This window comes from Oreochromis niloticus, linkage group LG14 (assembly GCF_001858045.2).
Source record: "Oreochromis niloticus isolate F11D_XX linkage group LG14, O_niloticus_UMD_NMBU, whole genome shotgun sequence".
NCBI classification, from domain to species: Eukaryota; Metazoa; Chordata; class Actinopteri; order Cichliformes; family Cichlidae; genus Oreochromis; species Oreochromis niloticus.
In genome coordinates this window covers 17,445,165-17,458,910 of record NC_031979.2, presented here as the reverse complement: position 1 = coordinate 17,458,910, position 13,746 = coordinate 17,445,165, and the positions used below count along the sequence as shown (strand labels likewise).

General features: G+C 42.0%; 1 protein-coding gene across 1 annotated transcript; it reads left to right on the top strand.

Annotated features, from left to right (window-relative positions):
• The first annotated feature begins 2,213 nt into the window (after positions 1–2,213).
• fzd4 (frizzled class receptor 4) lies at positions 2,214–13,035 on the top strand. The gene is made up of 6 exons (XM_003441647.4): positions 2,214–2,934; positions 7,071–7,208; positions 7,339–7,725; positions 8,136–8,281; positions 8,930–9,177; positions 9,348–13,035. The coding sequence occupies exons 1-6, from the start codon at positions 2,671–2,673 to the stop codon at positions 9,764–9,766; spliced, it is 1,602 nt and encodes a 533-aa protein (XP_003441695.1). The 5' UTR covers positions 2,214–2,670; the 3' UTR covers positions 9,767–13,035.
• The last annotated feature ends 711 nt before the right edge of the window (positions 13,036–13,746 follow it).

The window sequence follows — 13,746 nt, the reverse complement described above, 5'->3', positions numbered from 1 at the left end:
AAAACTACTATCAAAGTACTAAAATAATTTATTATGAACAGTCAGAACATCTGTGTCCCATGCAATCAGTCAGCTGTATTAATATTTATAATGCACATCTGTTTCTTTTAAATACAAGTTACATGTATAAACATATTTAAATGGGACTACTTTTTGTTTTTTGCTGAGCAGCTGAATGTCAGTTCAGGAATGTATAAGTGTGTAATGTATGATGTGTTAGTTTTGTAGCTTAAAGGGTAATTGTGGTCATTATCTACCCAGTGTAATAGTCATTAGGTCGTCCATTCAAACATGTTAAATGCTCACTTCTGCTATTCACACTCTGTTGGGAAGGTGAGGGGGGTGGTGTGTGTGTGTGTGTGTGTGTGTGTGTGTGTGTGTGTGTGTGTGTGTGTGTGTGTGTGTGTGTGTGCTGATGCCACTTTTCTCTGCTTTCACGGATACTTACTTTTTCCAGCAATCTCACTTTGAATGCTCACAAGTTCCTAAATTAAGCTTTGCTCCAGAACTTTGGTCCCAAGTTTGCTTCGTTTTAAGTTCCCATGCATTCACTTCATTCTTTTGGATCCATGCGCACACACTCTCACGCACACAAGCCACTCCCCTGATAGCCATCAGCTCCAAGGCACACGCTATTGTTTCAGCTCGGTGCTAATTACTTCAGGTCTTGACCTCGGGTTCAGACGAAGAGCAATAGAGGGGGAAGGTGCGTATGCGAATATGTGCCCCTCTGAATGTGTGAGTGTTTCTGCGTTGGGGGTTGGGGTGGTTGGTTGGGGAGGTCATTGGTGCTGCCAATCAGTTTTCACACTGGATTTGCGAAACCATCATGGGGTGATCTAAGAGGGAGCTAGAACAGCAGCACAATGACACCAGTCAACTTGACTGCTGCTGATTTGGACATGTTTTCAGCATTTGTGCAACTCTCTGATATAGACAGGAACTCTCAGAAAATCTGATAGAAATGGTTTGATGTGCAAAAGTGTTTCTAGTTCAAGTTTCAAGTCTATTATATCACAATTAAGTATCTCTGCAATGTTACTGTTCTTTTCTTCTCCCGTTTGTTCCAGTTTTTGTTGCTAATGTTTACTTTGTGTGAGTAGATAGTAGAGATTAAACAGGCACATATTTGGGGTCAGGGCGAACTTTTATGTTTGTGTCCATGAAAGGGTGTGTATTCAGTTGTTTCAATAGGTTAACTCCTGAACCTTGATAAATAATGCTTGGACGTGGTACATATTTAAATGACAGAACTACAGCAGTCCTTGCACATAGATGGAATTTAACTAGAGAATCATAACTTTGCAGAAAAGCCCGAGTACTGTATATCTGCTAGTCTGCAACTGCATCTGAATTTTCTGAGTTTGATTACATCTGGGAGATTCTTTAAGCTGTCATAATTCTGCATGTTACTTTGAAGAACACACACATGAAGCATCCCTTCTCCCAAAATATTTGCAAGCATATCCAAGCCCTTTCTCACCCAAGGCCACTTAACAACACAGAAAAGCCAAAGCAACACTATTCACCGCTAGTGTCATGCTGTAAAAAAAAAAAAAAAAAAAAAAAAAAAACCTTCTCCCTGGGTGCCACTTGCAAACAAAACCTGTCCAGTATGTGCATTCACTGCAATGCAAAACAGATTTCCAATGCTTCAGCATCACTTAAGGCCCTATTTTCAATTACAATGTCATGAGCACTTAGAGCTGACAGGCCTTTAGAGCAGGGGAGTGGAACCTGTGGTGGCGTTCCAGATGCCCTTAAAAGACAATTAAGGACTTTAAATATAAAACACACAAACACACACACACACACATGCACACTCTAAATCTACTTTTCAGATGCATATTTTCTAAAAATACAGCCAATAAAATTATATGTAGACCACATCATCCGGTCAAAATACATGTTCTGGATATTGTCAGAATTAGCTAGGGAATGCTTCTCATTTTCTTTTCAGGGGGAAAGGAGAGGAAACACAGTGAGAAGAATGAGAAAAGAAAAGAAAAGAAAAGCATGAAAAGGAAATGAGACGGGAGAAGGCAAAATGCTGAAGGAAAGGAAAGAGCGAGAGGGGGGAGAGAGTATAAAGGGGAGAGGGGAGTGGATGAAGCTCGCTCTTCTATTTTTCTCTCGAATCCCGCCCACCTGGCCAGGGGTTGGTCAGGGAAACCCAACTCCCGTGCTTGGATTGGTCGGCTTTTCTCTGGACGAGGAAAATAGTCTCCCTTCACAGACACAATAAAGTTTAATGCTGGACGCTTGGAAGCAGTAGGCACAAAATCAGTCCCGCTGTATGTTTTGTCGGTCCGCTGCGCTTTCCCACACGGAGTTACTGACGGGAGACGTCATAAGAAGGACTTGAGGATTTATCAAGATGCAGTTTTGTTTGTTTGTTTCTCAAACTGCAAGTGCGCACGTTCTTTTAATTGAAAACACGCGCTTTTGATATCGCAATGATCCACTTCTGCGTTCAGGATATTTGAATTTATTGAATGGCTCAGAGTGGGATTGTGTAGCTCCCAGAGCGCACGGACGAACACGCACTCCGCTCCAGCTGGACTACAAACGCCGCTGTAGGTTCCAGGGCGACTTAACCCGACTGTGTTTGACGAGATAATAACTGTGGCAACATTTACAGAGGGGCAGCCGCTCAATATCAGGGTGACCATGCCCGGGATGATGGTGTCGCTCACGGGGTCAGCAGTGCTTCTCTTATCCGGATTGGTCGCTCCGCTCTGCTTGGTCAGGGCTTTTGGCGATGAGGTGGAGGAGATGACCTGCGACCCGATCCGGATCAGCATGTGCCAGGGTCTCGGTTACAACGTCACCAAGATGCCCAACTTGGTCGGCAACGTGCTGCAGTCGGACGCAGAGCTGCAACTGACCACGTTCACGCCGCTCATTCAGTACGGCTGCTCAAGTCAACTCAAGGTAGTGGACCCATGCGAATCGTAGCGACTGATGTCAAGGCATCACAACAGAGTAGAATAACCACCATGCAAATATAATAATAATAATGATGATAATAATACACCATTAACGTGCACAAATTTAGGAACAAGCCTGGTCTAAAAAAAAGCATGGCTCAGTCTGGAATCTCTGCTATATTTATTTGCGTGCGTCAAAGAGAGAGGAGCAGTGTGTTTGTCTCAAAGCGCATGACAGAGCTGCAGCACCGCGAACTGATCAGACTGATGGCCCCGGTGATAATGAGGGCCATAACATGAGTTGATTCCCACGGAGTCAAGAGGAGCGGGCGGGAGCGGGGGGCTCCGTGCCTTCCTCCCTTTCCTGTTGTGCCAGGCTGTCATGCTAAATTCATTGAAAATGCCCCCTCTGTCTGTTGACATTCTGAGTTCATGCCCCTCACAGCAACAGCTGAGTCTTCAGTGCTATATACTGCACTGTCTTGTTAACAATGATGCCCTCAGTGTCATAAAACAAATGCTGCTTGTTTGACTCCTGCACCATGTAAGGAAAAAAGAAAAAGATTGGTCCAATTATGTGACATTTCATTTTCTATTATTGGAGCAGCTGGTGGCACATCAGAGATTTCTTTTAGAGATGGCAAGTTTCAGTGTGGACAAGTGGTGTTTACATTTTTCTATAATTTGCTTTTATTCCCTTTATTTAGAGACGCCCAGTTTCAAAGGCATGCAAGCATGTCCAGATCGTCTAGACATCCTCGCACACTGACATGAAATCAAGCCCACACCTTTCCAAGTGCTTTTTCCCCCCCTCAGTCCTTATTTTAAGTCCACTGCCCTGCCTGGAGTGGCATGTGATTTTATTACAGCGTTAGAGTGACTTATTGCTGTGTGCAGCTGTTGGGAAATAGGGGTAAAAAAATATTTTGGCATGTTAAATTAATACACTGCTTAAGAAGCATACAGTGTGTGCTAGATGACCACACAGATCAAGAAGCAACTGCAGCATGAAGCCAAACTGTCCTCCTCCAGTTGTAAATTGTCCAGTAAGTTTAGCTGACAACCCAGTTTCTCTCTCTCTCTCTCTCACACACACACACACACACACACACACACACACACAGATGCTAAAGAGGGAGAAAGGGGAAAGAGGAACCGTATCATTTAACATTTGCTCTAATGGGAGGCTTCCTGAGTAGTAACCGGAGTAGCTTTTCGCAGTGAAGTGACAGGACTCAGGTTACCAACAGTCAGGGAAAACACCCAGAATATGTGAGGTTACTGTCACAGCTTGAGTATGCAGAGCTCACCGTGAGAATTATTTGAAGTATAACATGTGTTGTATGTCTTATGAACTTCTTTGAATGCTTTAGTAACTCAAACCAAGACAATATTACAACATTTGGGTTGATTGCATTTTATCAAGTCACAATTATTCAGGATGGCAGGTCTTCAATAAATTTCAGGAACATACATTCTCTGTTTTTGGTGAGAAACTCTATAACAGGGATGTCAAACTCATTTTACATTGTTGGCCACATAAAGGCCACTTTGGGCCAGACCAGTGAAACTACATGATAACCCAGATGCCGATCAGGGAACAGTGTAATAAGCTGAGAGTTTAAAGGACGTTTTCTTAGACTCGGATTAGTGATTTTGATATTGCCGCGGTAACAAGTCGCTGATTCATTATCAGAAGACAAGTCAACATTATCTGCTTGTAGATGTGTAGCAGAACAGTAGCTCAGTCATTTAATGTATATTAAATTTGTTTATATCTCAAACATGCTTCAGTGCACAGAGGCAACAGTTTTAACCTTTCCCCACCAGTAAATTCTCACAGACACTAAGAGTTGTATAACATTTCCCTGATTATTTATTTCCCAACCTTGACACCCTTGTTGGATTCATGTTTCATTTGGGCTCCGTTCAAGGGCCGATTTCAAGCTGCGATTTGTTTATAACTGGATCAAGGCTGCACTTCTGTAACATGTAGTTCCTGCTGTGGCCCAATACATATTTTGATATTTTTCAAATGGAAAAACAGCATCAAACCTTTTACTCCAGCACATTTTTTTAACCACTCCAAGTGCCTAGAGCTTGTTTCCGTTATCTCATGGTAGCTGAGTGAAATGCACTTTCTGCTTCTGTGTGTTTTCATATCATGAGCCTGGTACAATTTTACACTCTGGCTTCAAACAGATTTCACTATAAATGCATGAAATCACTTAAAATTGCTACCCTCTGTAACCCCAGAGTATTTCTTCCCTCACTGCTGCTAGAATGTCTGCACGCAGTCAAATGTGACTCCAGACTGTTCACTATCTTTATAACACTGACTTAGATATCTATTTCAAAACTATTGCCATGGGACAGAATAAAAACCAGGCTTAGATCAGGGGGATCATGCAGCATTACACGGCACATGCCCTCACTGCTGTAATGACCACAGATTGTTTTTGATGGTACGGATTTGTATGCGTAACCTTGGAGCAGGTTAGTGTTGACTCTCTCTGTCTTGACTCAAGATGTGGCATTCCTTATTAGAGGTGAAAATAGAGAGCCGCTAATAGAAGAGGTGATGCAATGTAATGAAAGTCGGAGCAGAAAAAGCAGCAGGATAGCGAGATGTATATGCAAGTAGCTGGAGGAGCCACATGTGGGAGTACTGTACAGTTAGCAGCTGTAATCCAGTTGTAATATACAGAAAGCCTACAGGGCCGGCATTACACTCACAGCACTGTTTTCACTCCTTTAAAATACACCACACAAATGACACAATTTACCTTTGATTCACTTCAATCAAACTGTGAAACACAAGTCTAAAAAGTATGACATAAGATTGGATAACTGTTGCTCTCCTATTGCAATTTCAGTGTTTAATTGAAACTGGCTTAAGTATACTGTTGCTTTCACTTGCTCTAGATGAACTGGAATTGGAGCTTAGTACCAGTACCAGTTTTTAATGGGCAAAAACTTCTGATATTCATATATACATATTCATATATATTCCTTATACTGCACAGAGGATGAAAAAGCCCTTTAGAGTTCACTGCTTTGAGAATTCAATGGGAGGAGTGCTGCTGGCATCATTAGCGTCCACTTGTCCCCTTTTGAGCTGTGGTTCTCGAACTGTCGGGCGGACCCCAAAGAGGCTCACTTGAGCTGGACTATGAAAGGGCCAAGTTGAATGATAATGATTATTGTGGTTGAAAATAAACAAGCATTTACAGATGATATCATGCTGGCTTTTATTTCACTAAAGTTAAACTTGTATTCATTTCATAAATTATTAACTGTTGTTGGGTGTGGAGCATTAGCTTTTGTCCTGCTTCTGAAGTGTGGCATGCCAGAGGGCCTTGGAGGGAAGGGTCACTCCAACTCAGAGTTGTTCCGAGGGATCCCCTTTATATTATGATGAAACACTTCTATCTTGATAGTATTGGCTTTTTCAAGGGAACAAAGGGTAAATGAATAATTTGATTAGTGTGAAAATGATTTGAATAATATACTGTGGGTTTAGAGTCACTTGGTGCCAACCCAGGTGAACATCTGTGGAGATTCTGGACAGATGTTTTAGACAGCATTCCCCACTAGCATCATTAAAAACAACCAATGGGTGAAAATCCTTTAGAAGAGTAGTGTTCATGCCTACACTTAAAGAATCAGTGGCAAGGCTTATTGAAGCACTTCTGACAGCCATGCAATGGACCAACACCTTAAGTAAGAAGCTTTATGTTGGTTGTCCTTCATTTTTCTGCCCATACCTTATGTTAGAGTTATGCTGAACAGGAAAATGATGAGTGGCCATTGTTTCTGAACTTCCGGCAATGTGTTTGACAAATTAGACACAACTTGACCCTGCACCTACTCGGCTGTGGTTCCCTGACACAACTGCAGACATCGATGAGAGTATTGTGAACAATCTTCCCAAAGAGAAGCGCAAATATGCCGGTATATTAGTATTAGACTAATATATTGTTCATGTGACAATGTTTTTCCTCCCAAAAGTTACTTTGCAGTCACTCTTTGCTCCATGACTTTAAATCTCATCACAGAATGCATAGTTTGCCAAACTTGATTACATTTGCAAAGGATCACATGTTAAACATGTATTTCTTTATCTCCACTTTCCAACAGTTCTTCTTGTGCTCAGTTTATGTGCCAATGTGCACAGACAAGGTTCCCATCCCTATTGGTCCATGTGGCAGCATGTGTCTGTCGGTCAAGAAAAAATGCCTCCCCGTGCTCCACGAGTTTGGCTTCATATGGCCTGAGGTGAGTCGTATCACCAAAGACATCACGCATGTCTTAAAAAAATATGAGTTCAGGATGTAGTTTAGCAATGTGGAAAACCAAGAAACGTTTAAATCCATTACTGACATTACCCATTATATTTTCTGCCCAGGAGCTCAATTGCAGCCTCTTCCCACCTCAAAACGACCACAACCACATGTGTATGGAGGGTCCAGGGGATGAAGACCCTCCATACCAGCCCGTCCGCCATCCTCCCCACCAAGAGGAGTGTCACGCCCTGGGATCTGCACCTGACCAATATACTTGGCTTAAACAGACTGAAAGCTGTACGCTCCAGTGCGGCTATGACAGCGGGCTCTACAGGCGAGGGGCCAAAGTGTTCACGGATGCGTGGATGGCGGTGTGGGCTGTGCTGTGCTTCCTCTCAACCACTCTGACAGTCTTGACCTTTCTCTTGGATTCTCAGCGTTTCTCCTACCCAGAAAGGCCCATCATCTTTCTCTCCATGTGCTGTAACCTGTACAGCGTAGCCTACCTGGTAAGCAGGAGGTTTAGTATTATTTCAATCTATTTAATTTCACTTGTCTTGTTCTTGTTAAGAAGTAATAAAGCTATTTCATCAAAAATAATCAGATGAGCACCTTATGGAATAGTTTTTGCATATCGATTATTTTTCATATTTTATAAAAATGTTGTAGAGTAACAGCGCCAGCAGTTGAACATAATCCAACAAGAGTACAGTTTGTTTTTGAGTTTTCAAAATGTTACATCAGTGATTAAATACTAAAAGCACTTTTTGATTCATCACTGCATTCAGATAATTCAGTAATCTCCAGCTCTGCCTCTCTGCATTTAGAAAGAAAGACAATCCGTCCTCTTTCTGCCTTCTTCTGGGATTAATTCAGCCTCACCTCTTTTCCCTTTCTGTTCTTTTATGTCATTTAACAGGTACGACTGACTCTTGGGAGGGAACGTGTTTCCTGCGATCTGGATGCTGCAGCAGTGCCAATTCTGGTACAAGAAGGATTAAAGAGCACCGGCTGTTCCATAGTCTTCCTCCTCCTTTATTTCTTTGGCATGGCGTCCTCTCTCTGGTTAGTGCAAATAAACACGGACTTGCAGACTTTTTGCTGTATAAATCCTTCATCTCTTTGCCCCAGTTTAATCATTGTCATCAGCAGCTGGGAATTGTTTTTGCTAGAACAATTGGAATATGAGACTTGCATCCTGTTTTCCTTAAAGTCTTACTGCCCTGTCTCATAACCCATGTACCATTTGGGTTCATTTCCGACACATGCAAAGGTAAAAGTGACACTTCTTAAATATGTCCTGCACTGGAAACACTGCTGTTACAGCTGTTTTTCTTCCTTTTCGCTTGGGCCTTGCTTTCCTGTTTGCCTACACTCTTCCCTATTTGGAAAAGCAAGAGACCAAGGACTTCACTCTCTCCTAAAATATTATCATAACCCTCTATTATGCAACTCACGGCTAGCTGGTGTCAGGATAACTTAATTATAATTGACGACTGGCCATGTCCACCTGATTGGTTATGAAAAAGTTACATAAATGGAAAATTATGTGTTGTTCCAACAGTAATCAGTAGCCTATGGTTTTCCTAAGTATCTTAGTTTCTAGAAACAGATGTTTTCTTTTCACTATAAAAAGAAAAATATAATCTGATAAGTGTACCCATGAGAAAAATGTGTTGCTTATATTGCTCCTTTGTCTGCTCTCTCTTCCAGGTGGGTAATCCTGACCCTCACCTGGTTCTTGGCTGCAGGACTAAAGTGGGGCCATGAGGCTATAGAAATGCACAGCTCCTATTTCCACATAGCTGCATGGGCCATTCCAGCAGTTAAAACCATTGTTATCCTCATCATGAGACTGGTGGATGCAGATGACCTGACTGGGCTCTGCTATGTTGGCAACCAGCAGCAGGAAGCACTCACAGGCTTTGTGGTTGCACCACTGGCCACGTACCTGCTTATAGGTAATTAAAGCATAATATTGGTATTCATTCATCTGCTTATATTGGGTTTCCTTATTTTCTACTTTGTTTTTCTTCCTCAGCATTTCTGTAACATACTCAGTTTCTCATTACAATTTTCAAACTGGTGGTCCTCACATGTGCCCCCCTCTCCTCTCCTCCCTCCTCCTCAGGCACTCTGTTCATCTGCGCTGGCCTTGTGGCTCTTTTCAAGATTCGCTCCAATCTGCAGAAGGACGGTGCCAAAACAGACAAGCTGGAACGTTTAATGGTGAAGATTGGAGTGTTTTCTGTTCTTTACACCGTTCCAGCCTCCACCGTTATTGGCTGTTATCTTTACCAACTCTCTAACTGGGGGGAGTTCAGGGCCAGCACCCAGGACTCATATGTGGCATCAGAGATGCTTCGAATCTTCATGTCACTGCTTGTGGGCATCACGTCGGGCATGTGGATCTGGTCAGCAAAAACCCTCCACACCTGGCAGCGCTGCTCTGCGCGGCTGCTCAGGGACAGCAGAGCGAGCCGAGGTGGCAAGAGGGCACCGGGCGAGAGCTGGATCAAACCAGGGAAAGGCAATGAGACGGTGGTCTGAGGAGAAAGAAGGAGAGAATGGACAGGAATGGAGTTCTGCTTGTTTCTCTCTCATGTACAGAAACTCACTCTGACGAATGAAGGAGGTCAGAGAATCAATAGATAAGACGGAGATTGCAAATGTGGCACAGGAACGTTGCAGGAATATCACCAAAACAGCCTCTGGATGTAATTGCATCATCAAAGTAAAGACAGTCCTTGACCATGTGCCTCTATGAAGGAGACAAGATGAGAGTCATACATTAGTAGCAACAATAGCCTCTCTACCTTGATAGACTTCCTTTGCTCAGAGAGGTGGAGAAAGCAAAACAAATTAAGGAAAAAGAGAGATGGAAAAGGCAGAACTAAAGCATCAACATGCAGACCGGACACCAATAAGCTGTACAGCACCACGTCTACCTCTCTGTCTCTCTTTTCTCCAGAGCCTCAGCAGAAGAGACTGAACCTGCTGAATACAAATAACCCTAACGCCATTGTGTCCTTTTAGGGTCTCCTTCAAGTTTTAAATTTTACACTGGAGCAGGTATCATATAGGTGTGGGCTGAAGTTTCCCAGAAGCACCTGATACCTTTAAAACCCCCTCCACATTGAACGTATCAGACAAAGTGTACTGAGAATCTGATACACTGCCTTATAGCCACAGTTTGGTTATATTTTTCTGCTTTTTTGGGGAACTATACTTTTTTCAGTTCAAGAGAACAGTTAATGTTATTCTCAGAATTTTTGGGAAACCAGCTCTAAGCTGTTTTATGCACTATAGAGATATAATATGTGAAGGGTTGGGAAAGCATTGGTAAGACTGAAAGTGAATCACTATACAACACATTTATATGCACAGCCTCATTGATGGGGAGTTTGGTCAGATGTAGGTGCAAAGAAAAAAAACATTCTGAGGTAGTCGTCACACCACAATGAATCCTGGTAATACCAGCTGTGACTTTTATTGCCCCATAAATTTGTAAGTGCTAAGATGTCCTGGGAAATGAAGGAATTTGTGCTTTTCTACGAGGAGCTCGGCTAACTTCCAGTGATGTGTATGGTTTTCCTGGAAATCCTGTACCGTATATGCTCTTGAGTCGCCATGAAATTCAGGAAATTAAATTATTTCCTCTGTCCTTACCCAAATATTGTCTCTATGGCAGGGTAACGGTTAAAGAATTTGAGGTTATTAGACAATCACTTGCCAGAATACACATTACGCAACAGCAAAGGGCCGTCACAGAGACATGCATGTGCTCACACAGATATCACTGTCAAAATGTTTGGCAATAAAAGTAAAGTGAAGACAAGCGGTCTGTATTAGGTGTGGACCCACAGTGGGTGAATTGCGACTGTATGTGTGGGTAAACTGTGTGGGCAGAGCAGCCCACGCTTATTCCACGGGCCCTATGTGGGTGTGCCCACACAGGGCCCACAGCAGTTTTTCCCCCTGTGGCCCACTAAGCACACAAAACCCCCCCAATGTGGGCTAAATGTAAGTAAGCCCATGTGGGGCCAATAGGACATTTGCCCCTTTGGGTCCCAAAAAAGGGAATTCTGTGGGTATCCCAGCGATGGCTTACCAGAAAATAACCCAGGTGTAGCCCATGATGGCTAGCTTATATTGGGCCCATAGCAGATTTGCCCTTTTTAATCCCCATGTGGGTTTTTTGTGGGCAAGCTATAGTTGGCGTACCTACAAAAAACCTGCACTGACCTCCTTGTGGGTTCTACGGGTCCACAGTGACCCCACATGGGCTCCAAAGGGGCATATTTGTGGGCTAAAAGAGCACCAGTTGTCATAACTATAGTTACGCCCAGTATATGCTGCATGAAGATACATGTCATACCTGAGTCCTTAGATTGATTTAAATTTTTTTATTCCTCCTGTTTAATCACATTATCCCTGAATGGCTCAGATATGTGGAGGTCAGAGCAATTCTTTTAGCCACTGATGAGAGGCTGCAGATTGAATGTAGGACCAGTAAATGCCTGACATGATATTTTAACATTACTATTCATCTGAACATCTAAAGTGTCCAAAACCTTTGTACATGAAGTACATGGTTCTCTTTCCACAAATCTTATTCATTAGCTCACCTATGACTATATTTTGGTCAGTATCAGGAATCAAACATCTTCTTTTGTGTGCTTTTCTTTTCTGGTCTGTTGGTGTGTATATTTTCTTTCTCTATAAATGTCACATTATCTCTCTCTCTCTCTCTCTCTCTCTCCCTCTCTCTCTCTCTCTCTCTCTCTCTCTCTCTCTCTCTCTCTCTCACTGCCCAGTCTGTTTTATATAAGGCTAATTTCCCAGACAATCAAACCCTCATAGGAAGAGACTGTTGCGCATTTTATTTCACATTTTCATGGATGACTCAAACAAGTTATTGTCTCTCAAACTGGATTGGAGCTGTATTTACCAAATTCTGAAATTTCTCCTGTGTCCCGTATATTTGCATGACAATCTTTCCAGCAACGTTCTTGCATTTCTGCGAGTCTTTATATCTGTAGTGTATGTGATGTCTGTCACATTTTGCCTTCCATATTTGAGAAGAATAAGGAAATGTCTGTTTCAAACAGTTGAAATGTATCAGGCCTGGAGCTTTGTCTTCCTGTGTGTCCTCTGTAACTTAGTAGTGCCTCACATGTACCCCTGTTTTTGGCTTAATGTTTGGAATTGGACAGAAAATCATTGTGGGGATTCAGCTGCCCCAAAATATGTTAAATATGAGCCTTTTTTTAACATTAAGAGACAACTTTTAATGGTTGTAGTGAAACCTAGAACCCCCTCAAGAAAGTGTTTCTTAAACCAGCGTAGCCTGGCACATTTATTACATTTCCAAAGTCAAACAAACATTACATTCACTCAAAGTGAATTAAATTAACCTCTGACCACCTCCCCTCTGAGCTAATGTAGTTTCCCTGCTAATGTTTTGGCCGTCTCCCCTATGACCACACTGAGCTTCAGGTAACATTTCCAAACAATCACAGAATGTGCCTTGAAACCCAGTGCGTATGTGTCAAGCTTAATAAAGATTGAGAACCACTGATTATACCGATTTGTTAAATGTTTGCCAGAAACCCAGATATGAATGACTGCCGAAGTCAGTTCACCAGCACTGATCGCAGCCTTTAAGGTCTGGACTGACCCCTGTGTAGAAAAGTCAACATCGTCAATGTTTTATAATGAAATTGCTAATTTATCCTTGTAAAATGACAACAAATTTTAAAATGTGTTTGTTATTTAAAACAGTTTTGTATCAGAAGAATAAAAAAATTGTTTTCTGACATGCTGACGGGGTTATATGTGTGCCTCTGACTTTGATGAGTGTTGATTTCATTGTAGTGACATTTTTCGTTGTACATCGGGAGAAAAAATGAAAATTGCCCTCCAGTTTCGTTAAAGCTTAAAGGTAAACCTTTACCTGAACACAAAGATACTTAAATTACAGACAAATGTGACTAAAGAAGTAAAACGGTAAATATTTCCTATTTTCAAATCGTCATCACTCAAATAGCCAAAGCAGAATTTTATATTTGAGGTGACAGAAAAATGCTTTCCTGTCTGTTGTGAATCGGATGTCAACAGACAAATAAAATAGGTAAATGATTAAAAAAAGTATTATGTACAGAAGAGTAGAGTTTGGTCATAAAGTGCAATTAGTGAGCATACTATTGTAATGGTAAGACATTCAAAATGTACGATTGTTATCACATAAAATTGTAGTTTTGTATAAACAAACAGACAATCCATGACTCATAAAGGCCACTAAAAAGTAGTGTGAATGAGTGAACCCATGGATGACTGCTTTATTGTTTTGCTTTTGGCCCATGCAGTGTAACATCCTTGCACGTCCTCTGGGATGTGTTTACTTACTGGGTTGAACAATGCTGCCACCTCTTGTCTAATGAGGCAAATTAAATTTTAATGGTCTTTCAGACACAAGTGCATTTACAATTTGCTCAATTATTTGCCGGCACACAACCCTATTAGGTCTT

What these genes read in the sequence shown, in the direction of transcription:
- fzd4 (XM_003441647.4), top strand. Translation starts at nt 2,671, where the DNA reads ATGCCCGGGATGATGGTGTCGCTCACGGGGTCAGCAGTGCTTCTCTTA. An exon ending in TTGGCTTCATATGGCCTGAG is followed by an intron (nt 7,209 to 7,338) that starts GTGAGTCGTATC and finishes TTTTCTGCCCAG; the next exon opens with GAGCTCAATTGCAGCCTCTT. An exon ending in TGTACAGCGTAGCCTACCTG is followed by an intron (nt 7,726 to 8,135) that starts GTAAGCAGGAGG and finishes GTCATTTAACAG; the next exon opens with GTACGACTGACTCTTGGGAG.